The following is a 20,760-nucleotide window of genomic DNA, read 5'->3' on the forward strand; positions in this document are numbered from 1 at the left end:
ATGGACCCTTTTCCTTTTTTCAGTCTCTAGAGTCACAGCTTTCTGCTCTGTCCGGCACGCTAGCTGCAGATCTGAAGACAGCTGAATGCTTGTTAGAGTCCGCCGGGGAGCACGTGCCCACACAAATTCGCAGAGATCTGGAAACAGTCTCCAAAGATTTGCAGCTTGCTTTTGCTGATATTTGCAAAATGGCTACAGAAAGGAGAACTTGTATTAAAGAGGCCACTGCCTTGGAAAAGGTCAGTATTTTGTCTGGGGAAACAAAAACCTGCGGGTCTAGGTACTCGTGATTAGGCTAAAGTAATGTGTTGGGTTGTCATTTATCTCTTCTGCTGTACTAATTTGTCCTTGCATGCATGCGTCTACTAAAAAGTGAATGTCACTGGAGTTACAGAAACAATCTGTTCCACTTTATGGTCCAGGAAAGCATGGCAAACAATCTCAGAAACTGGCCATCAGTTGTCAACGGAAAACACGAACGAGAACTGGAAAAAGTTGGCGTCTATTGAGGGAATGTCTTGTTTAATGGCTGGCGGGTGGTGATGAGCAAAGTGGTTCACGTGAAAGAATTTTCAACTTTGCAAAAAAATTTTGCAAACTAAATGGTGTTTCTCTTCTAGAGAAATGCGTGCCATTTGCACAAGGAGAAATGCGTTATAATACCTTCCTGGAAGGGTTTTCATGAATTAATTCCGCATGTTTCTCCCTTTTTTCTAGTTATTAAGTAATATATTTCTAGTAGAATAAAACAAATCACCAGAGTATCTGTACCAAAGACATGCATTTCAAATGAGGTCATCCACCTGCAGCTAAACATGTTCAGACCCAGCCAGTACTTGGATGGGAGACCAATCAGGAAACGCTTGGGTTGGCGCTGGAAGAGGTGTTAGTAAGGCCAGCAGGGGGCGCTTAACCTGTTTTCTGAAGGTGGATCCCAATGCCCCAGAGAAACTGTGCTGTAAAAATGTCACAGTCCTTCAGATGAAACATAAAACCAAGGCCCTGACTCTCTGTGGTCACAAAATATCCCTGGACATCTTTCGACAAGAATCTGTTATATAGTGCCTTTCATTATCTATCTATCTATCTATCTATCTATCTATCTATCTATCTATCTATCTATCTATCTATCTATCTATCTATCTATCTATCTATCTATCTATCTATCTATCTATCTATCTATCTATCATAAATTGAGTGACATGAGAGAAAAATATGTGAATACTTTCATGGAGGTGAATACTTTTTATAGGCACTATATAGTGCCTTTTATATCCATAAATGGCACCTTCCCTAAATCTGTAACATACAGTGTATGATTTATTTCAAACCTTTCCATTTAATCAAATGTAATGCCATTCCTATCCTTCCACCATTGTTTATATTTATGTAATGAAGTGTTTATATCTGTCTGTCCAAATGCCTGCCTCAAGTTACAAAAGTTCTCTAAAAGTTACAAAATTACCCTACTGAGGTTACTCTTATAGGAAGTTATTCTTCCTATAAGTTACAAATGATCCCTATCAGGTTACAAACGATCCCTATGAGTTACAAATGGTCCCTATTTTGGTTACAAATGATCCCTAGATCGATCGATCGATCGATCGATCGATCTATCTATCTATCTATCTATCTATCTATCTATCTATCTATCTATCTATCTATCTATCTATCTATCTATCTATCTATCTATCTATCTGGTCGACTATATTAAAATTATCTATCTATCTATCTATCTATCTATCTATCTATCTATCTATCTATCTATCTATCTATCTATCTATCTATCATAAATTGAGTGACATGAGAGAAAAATATGTGAATACTTCCATGGAGGTGAATACTTTTTATAGGCACTATATAGTGCCTTTTATATCCATAAATGGCACCTTCCCTAAATCTGTAACACACAGTATATGATTTATTTCAAACCTTTCCAATTAATCACATGTAATGCCATTCCTATCCTTCCACCATTGTTTATATTTATGTAATGAAGTGTTTATATCTGTCTGACTAAATGCCTGCCTCAAGTTACAAAAGTTCCCTAAAAGTTACAAAATTACCCCACTGAAGTTACTCTTATAGGAAGTTATTCTTCCTATAAGTTACAAATGATCCCTATGAGTTACAAATGATCCCTATGAGTTACAAATGGTCCCTATTTTGGTTACAAATGGTCCCTAGATCGATCTATCTATCTATCTATCTATCTATCTATCTATCTATCTATCTATCTATCTATCTATCTGTCTGTCTGTCTGTCTGTCTGTCTGTCTGTCTGTCTGTCTGTCTGTCTGTCTGTCTGTCTGACCTGTCGACTATATTAAAATTATCTATCTATCTATCTATAATATAGTGCCTTTCATATCTATCAATTAGAAATTAAATGAATTTCTGTTTAATCCCCTCGCAGTCCAAAATAAAGGCTTTGAAGCAGGACCTCCTTGACCGACTTCAGAGACTGGCAGACTTCATTCAGGATAACACAAAGACGATCACAAGCCTGGATATCATGAATACAGATGATCTGGAAACAGTGAAGTACAGAATTCAGCATAACAAGGTAGTCACTGTAAACCAATCAGTCATTTTTTAGTGATTAAGATTTGATTTGAACACACTGTATTGGTGAAATGTTCATATTCCTAACCAAAATGGATAAAAAAAAAAAACAATCCACTAATGTCCAGCCTCAAAATTGACCACAAAAGAGAATCAGTGCCACTGTGATACCAGTTCTTACAGTAGTGTACGTTGTCAACTTCAGAAGGATGACATTTTTGTCAGAGTTTGACAATCAAAAATTGCTTAAGGTAATGTGACTGCCAATGTGACATGTAACTGTTACAAGTAGTTGGGGGGTCCACATCAATGACTGGACTAGTCTTGTAACACAGTGGAGATTTTTAAGAAAGGGCAGAGCAGGCTGTTTTTTCTTAGGAGACTGCATTCCCTCAATGTAGGTAGTGATATCTTCCTACATGTTCTACAAGTCTGGGATGGCCAGTGTGTGTGATGGTAGCATCACTTGAAGTAAGGACCACCAAATCAACAGGCTGATTAAAAGAGCAGACTTAGTTATGGTACATACTCTGGACCCCCTGGAGGTTGAAGATGATGAGAGAAGGAAGACACAACTGAGTGCAATTATGAACAAAGCTGCACATCCTCTCTGTGACACACCAACACTGACGATTTTCAGCCAACATCTCATTCGGTGGATGTTTGCGAAGAGATGTGACTTCATATTAATACTCCTTTATAGACCCTCACTGGGACTGCCCTCTTTAAGAAGTTTTCTTCATTTTTGTAATTCTTGTGTGTATCTGAGGAGAGTAGTTGTTGCTGTTTGCTACAGTATTTCTTGAACTTTTGTAGCTAAATTTCTCCCTTAGAACAAATATTGTAAAGTATAATCTATTAACATTCTCTACTGTCGGTTCAGAAACTATTCAGACCCTTTCACTTCCACCCATTTTGTTATGTTGAAGTCTGGAATCCTCTCCAGGGTGCGGTTATCCCTATTGCTTGTACACTTTTTTCTACCACATCTTGTCCTTCCCTTCGCCTCTCTATTAATGTGCTTGGACACAAAGCTCTGTGAACAGCCAGCCTCTTTAGCAATGACCTTTTGTGTCTTGCCCTCCTTGTGCAAGGTGTCAATGGTCGTCTTTTGGACAACTGTCAAGTCAGCAGTCTTCCCCATGATTGTGTAGCCTACAGAACTCGACTGAGAGACTATTTAAAGGCTTTTGAGTTAATTAGCTGATTAGAGTGTGGCACCAGGTGTCTTCAATATTGAACCTTTTCACAATATTCTAATTTTCCGAGATACTGAATTTGGGACTTTCATTAGTTGTCAGTTATAATCATCAACATTAAAAGAAATAAACATTTGAAATACATCAGTCTGTGTGTAATGAATGAATCTAATATACAAGTTTCACTTTTTGAATGAAATTACTGAAATAAATCAACTTTGTCATGATAATTTTATGACCAGCAACTGTACTCTTTGTCTTTTATTTCCAGCCCCGGGCATGGTTAAATCTCTTGGCACAAAGTCTTGCGGGACGTGATGGTATCTCTCTGAAAAAGTCTCATCTCCTCCCAGGATTTTTCTATTATAATAGAGAGATTGATTTTTAAAGTTTGTCCTGTTTCACGTCTACTTAGGCAGAGCCGCAAGGGACAGCTAGTTAGAAATAAAGAAATAACCCATTTAAACAGGCGATCACGTGAAGGTTAAAATCTATAAATCAGTCAGTCACTTCCCAACTTGCTATATCCTAACACAGGGTCAAGGCAGGAACAAATCCCCAGCCCACCGCAGGGCACACACCCACACACGAAGCACAATTTAGGACTGCCAATGCACCTAACCTGCATGTCTTTGGACTGTGGGAGGAAACCCACGCAGACACGGGGAGAACATGCAGACTCTACGCAGGGATGACTCGGTAAGCAAACCTGGGTCTCCTAACTGGGTGGCAGCAGTGCTACCACTGCGCTACCGTGCCACCCAACTATAAATCAATAATAATAAATAATCCAGTAAAATGAGGTTCAGATCCTACAGGCAGAACCCTTTTGTTAAAACAACGATGAGCCACGGTGCTTTCACTCTGAAACTGAGGGTCTCCAAAGCTCACCAGAGACGTCAACTGACCTTCAAGTGAGCCTCGGATCCTTCAGCGTCTGTGAGGTGCCACACCGAGCCTTACTCCTCGTTCCCATAAGTCCCTCAGACTTTTGCGTGAGCCCGACTCTAAACCAATGGTGGGTCCTGCTCCTTGGAATGCTCAGCAGGAGTGTCCCCTATCCCCTCACATGTTTTCTCAGGTCTCACGTTCCTGACCTCCTTGCCTGCTTCCACTCTACATCAGCACCGGCTACATTAGGATTCTGCTTTCCTTTTCTTCCTTTACTCCTCCCATTTTCTTTTCCTTTCTCTTTTTTGTTTTTCTTTCCTGTTTCCTGCTCAGGCTTCTTTGATACTATTAGTAAATGACATTGCGCTGGCACTGATTACAGAGGGCAGGGCGCTAATGAGAACCGCACGTGACATCCTAGAGAATGGCAGGTCGAAACAAGGGGTAAATGCTGGTAAACGTTTACTTCTGTCTTTGAACCAAAAAAAAAGGAAAACTCCGCCTCTTATGGGTTTTTTTGTGTTTTGATTTGTTGAGGGAAGAAACACCTCCTTCCAGGCAGTTGGAAGGGGCGGAGTCAGTTGCCCTTACTACATGGGCAGTTCTCTGCACTGTGAAGGAAAAGGAAGACAACATAGTGAGCCACTGCACCCCCTTGTCAGCCTAGTGGTGGGATTACATACCTGGGAGGGTGACCCTTTGACGCGCATGCGTGACAAGATGAATGTACGATTGGTCGATTACCCCATCAGCCCATCAAAGCCTGAGTGCTCCTTAATTGATTCATTCTAAACCACTCACCACCATGGAACTTCACTCAATGCAGCACATGGCTATTAAGCAGAGATCACAGGAAGTGTACACCATGTTAGATAAGACTGTACATGGTGACACTTGCCCACTCACATGTCTCTTTTTCAATTTAGGATCTGGAAAAAAGCTTTATCTGCCAAGGGTCATGAGCTGGATACGACAGCATTTGATGTTCAGTACTTCATCTCGGAGTACGCTCAGGATCTGCTGCCCTCCGATAGCAGGGATCTTCTGAGGACTCTCAGTACCACCCAGAGGTCATTTAAGGAAGTTATGGAAATGGTCTCCACACAGCGCGACACACTGATGCTTCATCTCGAAATAAGACGAGATCTGAGTACCCAGAAGGTTTGATGTTTCTTTTTTTTTTTTCGTGCTTGAGTATGTGGTAAGGAGACATGAAGCTCTGTTGCCAATGTCTGGGAAGGGAATGTTTGTTTGTCTATACACCTGGCAATGCCACTTGCTGTCACTAACACGTAGAAGGAGATGCCGTCTGATGGACTCCACCGAGTCGGCACAACTCACCTCTGCGAGATCTTCAAGTGCATGTGTAGTAGAAAGAAAACGCGCTTCAAATTTCAGAAAATCAGATTCTGCTCTCCAAGTAGTCATTTACTGGTGTGGATTGCTGGAGGGCGCTATATTTAGTTAGGATGGAGAACTCAAAGCTTGCAGAAGTTTAATCACCATATTCCATACTGAGTAGAGAAAATTATATTCATTTAGGCCAAGCGGGAGGTAAGCACTGGTTGTGTCTCTCATTTTTGTCTGCATGACTTAATAATGCCTGCTGCATAGTGCTGTTCAATTACATTCCTGTAGATTAACCATTTCTGTGGTCCACCTTACCTTTCAGGCTTCAAGATGGTAGATGTGAATGTTACTCAAGAGGACCAAAGCAAAACACCGCTTCAGTTTGCATGGCACAACGGGCCTAACAGAAACACATTTTGTTACCATCCAAATAACCTGTAATGTGTTTGAAATGATATTGTGTTATTTACAGTGCGCTCCATGTTCTGTCCTGGTCAACTGCTATCATGTTTACAGCACACTTGTGAGATGATGAAGGGAAATGTTCTACTTGTATCAGGGAGCCTCTGCAGTTCTGGGGTTGTAAACTGTTTTGGTCTTTTTAGACTCTTGCAGAAAAGCAGAAGGAATATACCGAGAAACTGGAGGAGATGTGCCATCTCTTAACACAGACAGAAAACCGCATCATTGGGCACCAGCAGACCGCGTTAAATAAAGACAGCCTTGGTGATCTGCAGCAGTACCAGACAGAGCATCAGGTGAGAACTGTGTAATAAAGCCCACCAAACTCGGCCAGAGCCACAGAAGGCACCACCATCCGGCCCCACGACCGTCATTCTGGGGTACCAAATACATACTGCTCACATAAGTGGCCTTTTTCGAACAAGGCAATAACCAGGAAACACAGCCTGATGTCTTAAAACAAATTAAATTTCATATATTGCTCACTAAATAAACACATACAGTATTTGTATTGTGAAAGTTCATTAACCCTCTTCATTTCACAGTCCAAATGCATTAATCAGTCTGCTAGGTGTAATACCAGTGAAAGACGGGTTCAAATCAAAGTAGTTAACGTGGACCTCAGTGTTAACGTCTGCAGTGCACCAACTTTCGGAAAATATTTTGTAATGCATGTAGTAATAAAATGCTTTGCAAAAGATAGATAGATAGATAGATAGATAGATAGATAGATAGATAGATAGATAGATAGATAGATAGATAGATAGATAGATAGATAGATAGATATGAAAGGAACTATATAATAGATAGATAGAAACCAGGGCGTCAATGAGCCCAAACCCCAACACAAATGCACCGGCACTATATAATAGATAGATAGAAACCAGGGCGTCAATGAGCCCAAACCCCAACACAAATGCACCAGCACAGTCCCAGGTTCAAATAATGAATGGTTTATTCCACATTAAGTTATAAGCACAAGCAAAAAACAAGTAATATCTCTTATCTTTTTCTCTCACCTTCTACAAATTGCAATTCCTCTCACCACCGCACTGCCCTCCTCCAAATGAGTGTTGCTCCACATCCTCCCAGCTCAAACTTGCCTGAATAAGGGAGTGCAGTCCCTTTTATTAAGGACCCGGGAGTACTTCCGGTGCCAGGGAAGTCCCATAAATTGGGGAGCGCATCTCCTAACAGCGCGCCTTGGTGGCACCAATAGATCACTTGGTAGCCATCTACTTTTTACTTGTGTTATAAGAAGTGGAATCAAAATTAAAGTGAACTGATGAATACAAATTTGAATGTTGGATGAAGGGGTGGACACAGTGTTTGTGTAACTGAGGGTCTTTAACGAGGTCGTGAGTTTAAATGGCACTCACCATATTACACCATTTTGGAATCCGGTTGATGTCACAAATCCTGATAAGGAACATTGTTTTGATTTTCTTTTCTCATAGATAGATAGATAGATAGATAGATAGATAGATAGATAGATAGATAGATAGATAGATAGATAGATAGATAGATAGATAGATAGATAGATAGATAGATAGATAGATAGATAGATAGATAGATAGATACTTTATTAATCCCAAGGGGAAATTCACAATTTCTCTTAAATGGTTTGTGAAATTCCACACACAGAAAGTCAGACTTGGTGTGGTATAAGAAGTCACTTTAGGAAATGGTTGAAATGTCAAATTCTGAGCGGGACTCTTCTGTTTTACTGTTCCATTCAGGCTTTGCAGAGGGATGTCCAGGCAGGCCAGAGTGCCTTAGCGGAAATTGTGAAGAGCTCAAACAAGTTCCTAGAAGAGAATCGAGGCAAACTGCACCCTGATCAAGTCACACTCATTGAAAGCAGAGTGGATGAAGCCAAGAGAAAATCCAAACTGCTAAGTCAACGAGCTGAGGAATCGAGGAAAGAGCTGGACAAGGCTTTGACAACAGCCATCAAACAAGAAACAGCTAAGGTCTGGTTATCTTTCAGAATGGCCTTAATGGTGACAGTTAATTTGTCTTTCTTGGCTATTTGGCTTCATGTGTCGGGTGCATCAGGTTATGTTTGGTCTCATATATTTCAGTTTGTTAATTTTCACCAGCAAAAACATCCATCAATCCATCCATTGTCCAACCCGCTGAATCCGAACACAGGGTCACGGGGGTCCACTGGAGCCAATCCCAACCAACACAGGGCACAAGGCAGGAAACAATCCTGGGCAGGGTGCCAACCCACCGCAGGACACACACAAACACACCCACACACCAAGCACACACTAGGGCCAATTTAGAATCGCCAAACCAGCAAAAACATTTAATATGCAATTGAAGAATTCACACTATAAATATTTTTTCCATTTAGTTTATTGGGGACTGCAAGATTACGGTGTGATCCATAAGTCCAAGTAAAATGCAGTTCTTTGCTAAAGTTGCGTTCACACTAAGTCAAATATTTGAATTGAAGACCCACCTCTTCCGTTCATTCATTGGTTAGGAGTCCTGTCTGTCTACAGTTCAAAAGCTCAATCCAGGGTCGATGGCATAGAAGAGGTTTCTGGTGTGTCATGAAGTCCCTGTAGGCTGAACACTGATCAGGGGAGCAGACACGAATGGAGAGAGGCCACAGGTACGAATGTGGACCTGCAGTGAGGTCACATCTAACAAGAGGGCAAAGCTCCCTGGAGGAACTGCGGTGACCATCAGAGGTTGCAGCTCTGTAAGCAGCAAGGGTGGCAGTTCAGGTCTGTGGTGACCAAGGATGCCAGAAGAAAAATTGGGGAGCCAACTAGGCAGCCCCATTTAATTGCAGAAAATAAAAAAATAAGCACCTCCAATTATAGGGCCTTCAGTAGCCAAAGGTCCAACACTTCAGCAGGAGCTCTGATGATGTTGATGTCCAGGTCAAAAATGAATCCCTTGTTCTGGGGCCCACCCATTTTACAGCATCACAAGTGGAAGAGGTGGGGCTTTCTCTATGTGCTGTGAGTGGGGCTACTGTAGATGTCATCCTTGAAACTGCGGTGTAGAGATAATAAATGGTTAATGCTGGCACACCTTCTCATCCCTGGATGGTATTGTGTACCTTCTCAGAGCCCGTATGGAGGTCCCCAGAGAGACATGTGTGACACGGCTGATGCAGCAGGCTGTGTTGGTGGATATAGTGGGATGCCCTAATGTGGAAGTATAGACAAACAGGAGAACAGAAATTCTAAGTGTATTCACTTGTTTATTCTTTGTAATAAAAAGACAAGAGAGGGAATAAAGAAATAGGACACCCATAGGCAAACCCAGTATATTTGGAATAAAACGAAATAACATCGATTAACATTTGTTTAGCAATGACATCTTTCCAGGCACGAGTCTAGCAATAGACTGCCTACAGATGGCGGTGGAGCCGATTAAGAGGTTAGTGGAGAGGAAGAGGCGGGTTCAGAAAACCGGACTTGATGTCATGACTCATCTCGCTGTCAATTGTCGGATCTTGCAGATGAAAAAAGAGGAGCGGCATTAGGTGACAGCGCTGACCCATGGTCAGGGGTGGAATTACAGTCAAATGGGCCCTTAGGTTAGATCCCACTCTCACGTGTGTGACATCTTAATTAGGTTGAAGCACCCCAGGACCAAGGAATTTAATGGTATTTATTTATGAGATTTTTATTGATATTTGTCCACTGCTTTGCACAAGTTTTGAGGCACCTTCAAATCCCTGTGATTCTGATAAACTTCTCCTTCACATTTCTCTTGTCTGCTCACTTGTCCTGTTTCGTCTTCTCTTCATGACTATCGAAGCCCCAGATTAAGGAAGGTGACCATGGCTGTGGGTCTGGGGCATCATAGATTGCTATCCTGGGGTTCAACAGATGGTCCAAGAAGGTTTTACCTAAAAACAAAAGTGAACTTGGTCATGTGAAGTTATACATCTACTTGTAGTTTAAGTGGATCTCCTTTTAAATTTCACACTGAATGTAGTGACCTCGAAGTGTCCTTAAAACACAACTAGTATCAGGTGCATGTCACCCATCCCTCCTCACTTTTAGGATTGGAGTGCCGCCATTTCCCTTTGAAGAAGGGGGTTCCTGTGGTCTTCCATCTGGTCAGATGGACCTACCGCAATAAAATAAGATTCAGTGATGAAAGTGAGGTGCTCAGTTATGTTTTTTTATTTCTTCAATATCATTAAGTTCTACCCTTTGATCCATAGGTGGCTGCAGAGGAGCAACTGGAAGACAGCAAGAATAAAATTAAAGGACTCCTGGGCTGGCTGTCAAATATTGGAAAAGATCAGGGGGTGGATGAAAACCTTCAGGATCAGATGGTGAGACAAAATGGGAATCTACCTCTGGAAAACAGAAGCAAGTTGAACGGACAAGAAGACGATGCAAATGGAAACCTACCTCAGCTCAATGGCCAGACATGCACAGTTACTGATGGAAAGAGGACGGGCAAGGATGACCTGGACCTAAGCAAGCAGCACGATCGAGTAAAGGTAAGGGTTCTTTGGTCTACTCACTGCATGAAGAACATTTACAATGCTGTTGTTTTATAAATGAAATTAGGATCCACGTGTTTGGTTGTGTGTAAACGTGTATGCTGGTGGCACACTAGCTTAGAAGTCATTGCTGCTGTTGGGTTCTAATCAAGCACACACGAAAGGTGTGAGACCTCCAAAGAGCAGGCCAGACTTCTTTCTAGCTTGCTTAACTGAGGCTCACTCCCAGGCTGCCTGACTGCCTGTCCCGTTACATTTATATCGCTCTTTTCTAGCTACTCAAAAGCACTTAATGAGAGGCTTATGGTCTGTCTAGGCCTCAAAACAGAGGACAAAATCACAAGAGAGACTCAATATCTCGAAATACTGTATACTCGTAGTTCCCCTCCATGATAAAAGAAGACCCCACAATGGTCTCTGAACTAAGTTGAAACTGACAAAAGTCATTGACGCCCATCATTGTGTATTCCGTATTTAACAAGAGTGGTGATCCACTGTGCCGCCCAATCACAACCCACAATGACTCCCTACCATTCTGAACAACAGCAACTGGTGATGCACCGACGTAAGCCCTTATCCCACTTCTGATTGAAAAACACTATTACATAATAACTGGACAGAACAATATCAACAGAAACTGTTGTAACAAATGAACATTACTAAAAATTGAACGAAAAATTCAAGAGAAAAGAAATTCAAATTTAAGCAGAGGAGGAACCCCAACTAAAACATAAGACTCCTGTCTATTGTCTCCACTGGCCCTCATTCTGGTTTTCTATTCTGTTTTTTTTTCCATTTGACTGTTTCAGGACAATACTCCAAATCTGCAACAGGGTCGTAATAGCTTAAGAAGAAAGATTGTTTCCATAGCTAAAGTCTCAGGTGTTGAGGAGCTGCAGTAGAAATTGGCAGATAAAGGGAACAGGCCACAAAATACACAAAAATGCCACAGTAGTACCTCACTAGCTATGCCGCCTCACCCCATCAGCCAGACCCCAAATTTAACAGACATTTCAGAAATACCTATGAATGTGTATATGACTGAAAATCGATGTGGCCTTAAGTAAACTGTCACTTCAATGGCGTTTCATTTTCCAGATTCCTGTTTTCAAATACACTTTTTTACATCTCTTCTAAAACTGAATGGCTTTTAGCTGGTGGTGGATTCAATCCTGTGCTTCTTCTGCAGGCTCATCATCGTGAGATCTTATCGCAGCAGCAGGCCTTCATCATTGCCACTCAGTCGGCTCAGGCGCTCCTCGAGAAGCAGGGCCACATGCTTTCCCCAGGGGAGAAGGAGAAACTTCAGAGTAACATCCAGGAACTACGGGACCGCTACGAGACGACGCTGACTGAGGCAGAACTCAAAATGAAGCTGATTCAGACCGTCCAGGACGAACTGCAGAAGTTTAGGACCGACTGCGGTGAATTTGAAAACTGGTTACAGCAATCGGAAACTGAGATCACCGAACTGAAATCTGGAGTCTCTGACCAGGACCACCTTAACAGCAAACTGCAACGGCAAAAAAGTTTTTCTGATGATGTCATCTCCCACAAAGGGGACCTGCGCTTCATTACAATATCCGGCCAGAGGGTGCTGGACGCTGCTAAAATGTGCAATAAATCTGACACCAGCAAGGACTCTGAACTCTCTGTGGACACCTCGGGGGTCTCCACACTGGTGCAGGACAAACTGGAGTTGGCTGCAAATCGGTACAAGTCCCTTCATTCACAAGTAAGTCTTTGATTGATTGATTGATTGATTGATAGATAGAAAGGTACTATAAGATAGATAGATAGATAGATAGATAGATAGATAGATAGATAGATAGATAGATAGATAGATAGATAGATAGATAGATAGATAGATAGATAGATAGATACTTTATTGATCCTGAGGGAAATTTAAGAACATAGACGAACCTACTGGTTAGGCAGCCAGTCGTGTCGGTGTTACTAAAGGGGGTGCCCTTGAGCTGTCTCTGAACAAAGAGTGACATCAAGGTGACACAAAATGGGTTTGTTAAAATGTAAGGGGAATTCAAAGTACCCCAAGGTTTTTTCTCATTTTTGTACCAATTTGAGTTTATTCTGATTATTTTCTTGTTACCATCATTGCTGTGATATTTTTGTTTCTGGGCTTTTTCTTAACCTTTTTCTGGTGGGTTTGGGTTCTGTTTGTGGTTTTTGACAGTAGAGATCCCACATCTGACATTTGTTTTCATCTGCAATGAGGGTTAAATACATTGCAGCCTGTAGGGGGTGTAACAGATCCTCAAACCAGAAGACACAAGAAGTCCTGGGTTCAAAATGCATCATTTATTAGATACGATACCTCTGTAACAAGGCAACAAGTTCCCTCCTTGGTTTTCCTCAGGCTGTTTTCTTTTTTAGCTTTTTTAACAGGGCATATTTTCTGGGGTGGGGTTGTATTTTTACTGTTATTGCTGCATTTACAATTGTTTTCTCTTGGCTGTTTGTTTTTTTTTTAGAAACCTGCTATTTATACACTTTTTATGGTATTTAAACTTAAATATTAAACATATATTCTAAATATAAATTGTAAGTCACAAGAGACAATCGATTTGATTAAATAATAAAAATTGTTAGTGTTATTTAAGTCCAAGTCCAAGGAGGTTCTGCTCAACCTTTATAACACACTGGTGAGGCCTCATCTTGAGTCCTGTGTGCAGTTTTGGTCTCCAGGCTACAAAAAGGACATAGCAGCGCTAGAAAAGGTCCAGAGAAGAGCGACTAGGCTGATTCCAGGGCTACAGGGGTTGAATTATGAGGAAAGATTAAAAGAGCTGAGCCTTTACAGTTTAAGCAAAAGAAGATGAAGAAGTGACCTGACTGGAGTGTTTAAAATGATGAAGGGAATTAGTGCAGTGGATTGAGACTGTTATTTTAAAATGAGTTCATCAAGAACACGGGGACAGAGTTGGAAACTTGTTAAGGGTAAATTTCGCACAAACATTAGGAAGTTTTTCTTTTCTTTTCTTTAAACTTCAATAAATATTTACTCACAAAATATATTATGTATATTATAAATATAAATGATAAATAATAAATATATATATATATATATATATATATATATATATATGTATATATATATATATTCATGGCATTCGTAGTCTGAATCACAATCTGATTGTATGGGTGGTTACCTACCAGGTAACGCTTGTGGTTGGTCAGCAAGTCGGCTAACATCCGCCACGTGCCCTCTTTCAGTTGCGAGAAGCAGATCATAGAATGGTTGAAATATATTTAAGTCACAAGAGACAATCGATTTGATTAAATAATAAAAATTGTAGTTCTTAGTGCTATTTAAACTTCAATAAATATTTGCTCACAAAAAAATTTATATATAGTATAATTATAAATTATAAGTCCATCCATCCATCCATTATCCAACCCGCTATATCCTAACTACAGGGACATGGGGGTCTGCTGAAGCCAATCCCAGCCAACACAGGGCGCAAGGCAGGAAACAAACTCCAGGCAGGGCGCCAACCCACCGCAGTAAATTATAAGTCTCAAGAGACAATTGATTAGATTAAATAAAAAAAAATTGTTAATGTTAATTAAACTTCAAAGAAGTTTAAATAAATTAAGTTATTTTGTTGATTTGTTTTCAATCCTATTTTTGTAAAAATTGATCTATTTGTATGGAATGTTGTGTGATTTCAATAAAATCAATAAAATTAAAAAAATAATACATTTGTTCAAAGAAATTAAATATATTATAAATTATAAATATTATACATATATTTAAGTCTCAAGAGACAATCGATTTAATTAAATAATAAAAATTGTAATTGTTAATGTTACTAAAACTCCAATAAATATTTGCTCACAAAAAAATTATATATATATATATATATATATATATATATATATATATATATATATATAAATTATAAATATTGTATATATATATATATGCGTTTCAAGAGACGGTCGATTAAAAAGTAAAAATTGTAATTGTTAAGTGCTATGAAATGTGTACCACTAGGTGGCGACAGAGTACTTCTTTCCCTTTTTTTAACGTATTTCCTGTGAAGTTGGTAAATTTGGAATCACATGTGAGGCAAAATTAAATACGCAAAATGGCAATTGTGAAAAAAGTAATTGCACGTAAAAATACAGCAAATTATATAAATGAGGAAACAGATTACAAAAAATACAAAATTAGATAAATAATTATTATGAGATACAGTATCTTCATTTTATCTGGGTTCAATAATGTAGTTAGTTTGTGTAAAATGATTGCTGTTGTTATTTCAGAATGAATGTGTTTTATTTAAATTTTATTTTATTTATTTCAAGCCCGTTACAATAATGGGCGCTAGAACAATAGTGCATAAACATCAGTAGGACCAGTCTATATTAAATGGCAAGGGACTTTGACCTCATTCTGTTTGTTGGTCGTATTTTTCTTTGTCTTTCAGCCTTTCTTTTGTTGTTTACTTGCTGAGCTGACCGTTCTTTGTGGGCTGCCGCCGTGTATTGTGTATCTTTAATTTTCTGTGACAGTAATACTGTCTTGTACGTCCGTAACATACCTTTAATTTTCTCTGTCGGTAATACAGGCGTGCGCGTCGGTAATATGCCTTTACTATTCTCTGACAGTAATACTGGCTTGTATGTGGCTGTAATACGAGTCACTGTATTGTGTACCTTTAATTTCCTCTCACAGTAATACTGGTTTATATTTCCGTAAAACGCCTGTAACTTTCTCTGACAGTAATATCGTGCATCGCACCGTGCCCCGCGCATGCGCACTTCACCAGAAGACGCACACACACGGACACCTGGACGCACACAGGGATTTTATTAAAGAGGATGGGACTTTTCCTGAAGTGACTGCATTACATATTTCCAAATGCCTCTTGTCATGATGGTCTCAACATTTGTCAATTAAGTCAAACAATGTTGAATAAAAATGTCTAGCCTTGCCCTCCATAATGTTTGGGACAAGGACACATTTTATCTTGATTTTCCCCCTCTTCTCCACAGTTTAAAATTACAAATTAAACAATTTGCGTGGGATTTAAGTGCTCCTGTCCCAATTGTGACATTGAACTGTGCGTTGGTGACTGTCACAAAACGTATCACATGAAGGACGAGTCCTGAATCTGCATCAGTACTACTGTGGACACATTTCAGTGCACTACTCCTAACTTGCCACAGGGGGGTGCAGTAGTACAAGAAGGCAGAGTGTTCCTGTCACTGAAGGCTCAAACATAACATGTTTCCGTCTCGTTTTTCTGGGGGGTTAACATCACACTAAGGAGGCTATGGCTTATTTTTGACCCATAGCTGTGGTGCGAGGCTACTTAAGCAAGCATTCAGCTGGCATACAAAATTAGCCTTGGTGGCAAGTGAGTGAGCGAGCGCACAGAGATCAGTGTCATGTATTTGGTGGCAGTACTCTTAGTATTCTCATCCTGAAATTAAAATACCAAAAGTTTTTTGTTTATTTAAACAGAAATTCAGCTGGATCAGGTAGGTCTTTTTATGCACACGCGACGTAAAATGTGAGGTGGAGTACACTTGCATAATTGAAATCCAAGCTTTACCTTGTGCAACACGGCACATTACAACATGCTGACTGATGTCATTGGGCACACAGGTGGCTTGTTCTTGCCCACCATCTTTCAACATGTCAGTAACTTACCAGATCCACAAAGCTCTTGAGATGCTTACCTTTGTATTCTTGCAGACCTGCCAGGCTTTGCAGCTCACGTACATTCTGACCAGGACTGTTCTCTGAACTTTCACATTTCAGTGCTACCTGCTAGGCAACAACCTTAAAGACGTGGTCGAGAAGTACAAGCACTATGGAGACGCCTCGTCTGGGATCGTGACTTGGTTGGAAGACGCAGAAGAAACTGCCAGGAAGCAGCTGGCCGAGGTGATCGCCGTGGATCCACAGGATCTCCAAAAGCAGCTGGAAGACACCAAGGTGAGTTTAGCTTAAGGCCGGACGTCTAGCGACGTTTGTCGTATCCTGGAGTGAGTGCAAGTTGTCAGGCAGACAGTGGCGTTTGTGAAAATTAACAATTTAATGTGCCCTGCTACCGATAGGCTAAAGGTGGTCTGAAGTGCATTAATCGATATTGTCAAGATTTTACATTATGTAGGGGGCATTAATTCATTTCATTTTCTTTTTCCAGTTAGTGTATGTGTTTGCTCTGTAGTTTTTTTTAAGAATTTTATGTTGCGCTTCATTTTAGCAATCTGTTAATGGCATTCCTAATGTAGAATTCAGTGTGAGGATGACTTTGGGATATTGCATAAACCAAAGTGGAATTTAATGGACGTTTGGCTTTACTTGTTTCTCCTTCAGTCTGTTAAGTAGTCTCCCTGTACTGATTTACTGATTTACAAAATCACTGGCTGTGCTACCCATCTAAGTTGGGTTCAAATCTAAGTAATCAACATTGACCTCAGCATTAACATTTGCAGTGCAACATCTACTGGAATGTATTTTGCAATGTGTGTAGTAAAAAAAAAATAATGCATTGCATTTGCCATTCCAACATATGGTGTATCACAAACATTTGTAGTAATAAAACACATAACTAAAAATGTTTGTGATGCACCTTATGTCACAATGACAAATGCAGTGAATGTGTCTCAATTATATACCATTTGGTATGAAGTTTGTAAAAGCAGTGCTAATGTTTGTTATGCACCATCTGTTGGAATGACAAATGCAATGCACTTTATTAATTAAAATGTGAGGCATCATCTTATTTTTAAAATGACAAATAGAATGCAAATGTCTGTTATAAACCATTTGGTATGGGAGTTGTAATTGCAATGCTAATTTTTGTGATATACCATCTGTTGAAATGACAAATGCAATGCATATGTCTCAGTTATATGCCATTTGGTATGGGGTTCTTAAAAGCGGTGTCAATGTTTGTGATGCGCAATCTGTTGGAATGACAAATGCAGTTCATATGTCTCAGTTATATGCCATTTGGTATGGGATTCGTAAAAGCAGTGTTAATGTTTATTATGCACCAATTGTTGGAATGACAAATGCAATGCACTTTATTAATTAAAATGTGATGCATCATCTTTTGAAATGACAAATAGAATGCATATGTCTGTTAAAAACAATTTGGTATGGGATTTGTAATAGCAATGTTAATATTTGTGATATTCCATCCGTTGAAATGACAAATGCAATGCATATGTCTCGGTTATATGCCATTTGGTATGGGGTTCTTAAAAGTGGTGTCAATGTTTGTGATGTGCCATCTGTTGGAATGACAAATGCAGTTCATATGTCTCAGTTATATGCCATTTGGTATGGGGTTCGTAAAAGCAGTTCTTACACTGATGTGCAGAGTACAAGCCCAAGGAGGTGATGCTGAAGCTTTATAACACACTGGTGAGGCCTCATGTGGAGTCCTGTGTGCAGTTTTGGTCTCCAGACTACAAATTGGACATAGCAGCACAAGAAAAGGTCCAGAGAAGAATAACTTGGCTGATTCCAGGGATACAGGGGATGAGTTATGAAAGAAAGATTAAAAGAGATGAGTCTTATGGAGATTAAGAGAAGACCTAACTGAAGTGTGCAAAGTGATGAAGGGAGTTAGTCCAGTGGATCGAGACGGTGACTTTAAAATGAGTTCATCAAGAACACGGGGACACAGCTGGTAACTTGTTAAGGGGAAATTTCGCTCAAATATTAGGAAGTTTCTTTCTCACACAGAACCACAGACACATGGAATAAGTGAGCAAGGAGTGTGGTGGGCAGTAGGACTTTAGGGACCTACAGAACGTGACTTGATGTTAGCTTGGACGAATTCAGTTGGGCTGGATGGCCTGTTCTTGTCCAAATTGTTCTCATGTTCTTACACCGGTTCAAATGTACAGATACATAGCAGAGAAGATCTATAGCAGGTTTATTCTGTGTTCCTTTGCTTATTTTATTTCTTTCTTTCTGAATGCAGGACAGCCGTATACCCACAATAAGCATCAAAATCAGATTATATGGAGAATTTGTTTAGTGTATTTAGCTCAGTCGTATTACGCTGCCAAGATTCTGCTAGCTTTTGTATTTCTCAGCCTGGTGGTTTTAATTTGTTGTGTCCTACTCGGCCAGTTTTATCAGGACACAGCTGTTAGAAGGTGGACGGATGCCAAGTGTTTTTTTTTTTTCTTTCTTTCTTTCACCCGTGTCCTGCCAAAGGCCCTCTGGCTTCTAGACAGGCACAGATTAGGCCCTATTCGCCGTTCGCTGCACCTCTAAAATGTTTTTTTTCCCTCCTTGTCCAAACCACTTTACCGCTGAATCAGTCCCTGGGACTCGGTCCCATAAAGATTCTTTTTGCTAAATGTTCTATTTTTTTAATTTGAATCTGCCAGATTTTTTTTCTTACATTTTTTTTTTTTATCTAACCCTGTTTTTTACCAGTTTTTGCACTTGGCTGACATCCTTAGCACTCATGGCTGCAAGTCCTTCAAAAGTTCTTTTGTATAACAATAACCTATTAAATTAAATTTACTTCTCTGCAATGTGAGGCCAACAATAGCAATACAGGATCAGAGCTGAATTCCCAAATTGGCTTTTGTTTGTTTGCCTGTTTAGTTGCTGTTTTGATATAAAGTGACTATTTGGTCATGAGTCCAAACACACACCACGAGCCCTCTTAGTGCGCAGATTTGCACTTTGGTAACTGCCAGCGGTCAGCTACAAACTCGTGCCCTCAGTTGCCTTGTCAGCCTTTAAAACTTAAGGAGTATCTCCGTTATCTCAGGTCACAAGGACTAGACATCTAAGCGGAGCAGAGCACTTGCTGTCGATGGCGGCTTGGCTCTTTCTTTCTTACTCAGCCCCCATTCTACTGTGCAGTTTTCAATCAACACCGTACTCCACCCTAACCACAGTGCAGATCCTGCCGACTATGCCAATTGTTCTGTCACAGGTTCACTTACACACACACACACATTCAATATGCCCTCTCAGTGCATAGATTTTCACTTTGGTAGTTGCCAGTGGCCAGCTACAAATCCACAACCTCAGTCACCTTGTCAGCCTTTAGAACTAAAGGAGTAACTCCATTATCTCAGGTCACAAGGACTAGACATCTAAGCGGAGCAGAGCACTTAATGTCAATGTCAGCTTGGCTTTTTCTCTCTTACCCAAACCCCATTCTACTGTGCAGTTTTCAATCAACACCATACTCCACCCTAACCACAGTGCAGATCCTGCCGACTATGCCAATTGTTCGGTCGCGGGTTCACATACACACACACACACACACACATACATGCAGTAAGCCCTCTCAGTGCACAGATCTGCACTTTGGTAACTGCCAGCGGTCAGCTACAAACTCGTGCCCTCAGTTGCCTTGTCAGCCTTTTAAACTAAAGGAGTAACTCTATTGGGCGGCACGGTGGTGCAGTGGTAGCACTGCTGCCTCGCAGTTAGGAGACCCAGGTTCACTTCCCGGGTCCTCCCTGCGTGGAGTTTGCATGTTCTCCCCGTGTCTGCGTGGGTTTCCTCCGGGTGCTCTGTTTTCCTCCCACAGTCCAAAGACATGCAGGTTAGGTGGACTGGCGATTCTAAATTGGCCTTGGTGTGTGGGTGTGTTTGTGTGTGTCCTGTGCTGGGTTGGCACCCTGCCCAGGATTGGTTCCTGCCTTGTGCCCAGTGTTGCCTGGGATTGGCTCCAGCAGACCTCCGTGACCCTGTGTTTGGATTCAGCATGTTGGAAAATGGATGGATGGAGTAACTCTTATTATCTCAGGTCACAAGGACTAGACATCTAAGCGGAG

The 20,760-nt window shown here is 40.6% G+C and overlaps 1 protein-coding gene across 1 annotated transcript in view; it reads left to right on the forward strand.

The window, feature by feature from the left end:
* Positions 1-20,760, forward strand: part of dst (dystonin) — a 565,996-nt gene that overhangs the window by 319,639 nt on the left and 225,597 nt on the right. Inside the window, exons 41-49 of the mRNA XM_051919257.1 lie at positions 24-239; positions 2,417-2,566; positions 4,989-5,086; positions 5,582-5,816; positions 6,611-6,763; positions 8,207-8,440; positions 10,669-10,953; positions 12,146-12,691; positions 16,751-16,927. Coding sequence (XP_051775217.1) covers positions 24-239; positions 2,417-2,566; positions 4,989-5,086; positions 5,582-5,816; positions 6,611-6,763; positions 8,207-8,440; positions 10,669-10,953; positions 12,146-12,691; positions 16,751-16,927 — 2,094 coding nt within the window. The remainder of the gene's footprint in view (positions 1-23; positions 240-2,416; positions 2,567-4,988; positions 5,087-5,581; positions 5,817-6,610; positions 6,764-8,206; positions 8,441-10,668; positions 10,954-12,145; positions 12,692-16,750; positions 16,928-20,760) is intronic.

The sequence above is a fragment of the Erpetoichthys calabaricus genome, chromosome 15, assembly GCF_900747795.2.
Source record: "Erpetoichthys calabaricus chromosome 15, fErpCal1.3, whole genome shotgun sequence".
Taxonomy (NCBI): domain Eukaryota; kingdom Metazoa; phylum Chordata; class Cladistia; order Polypteriformes; family Polypteridae; genus Erpetoichthys; species Erpetoichthys calabaricus.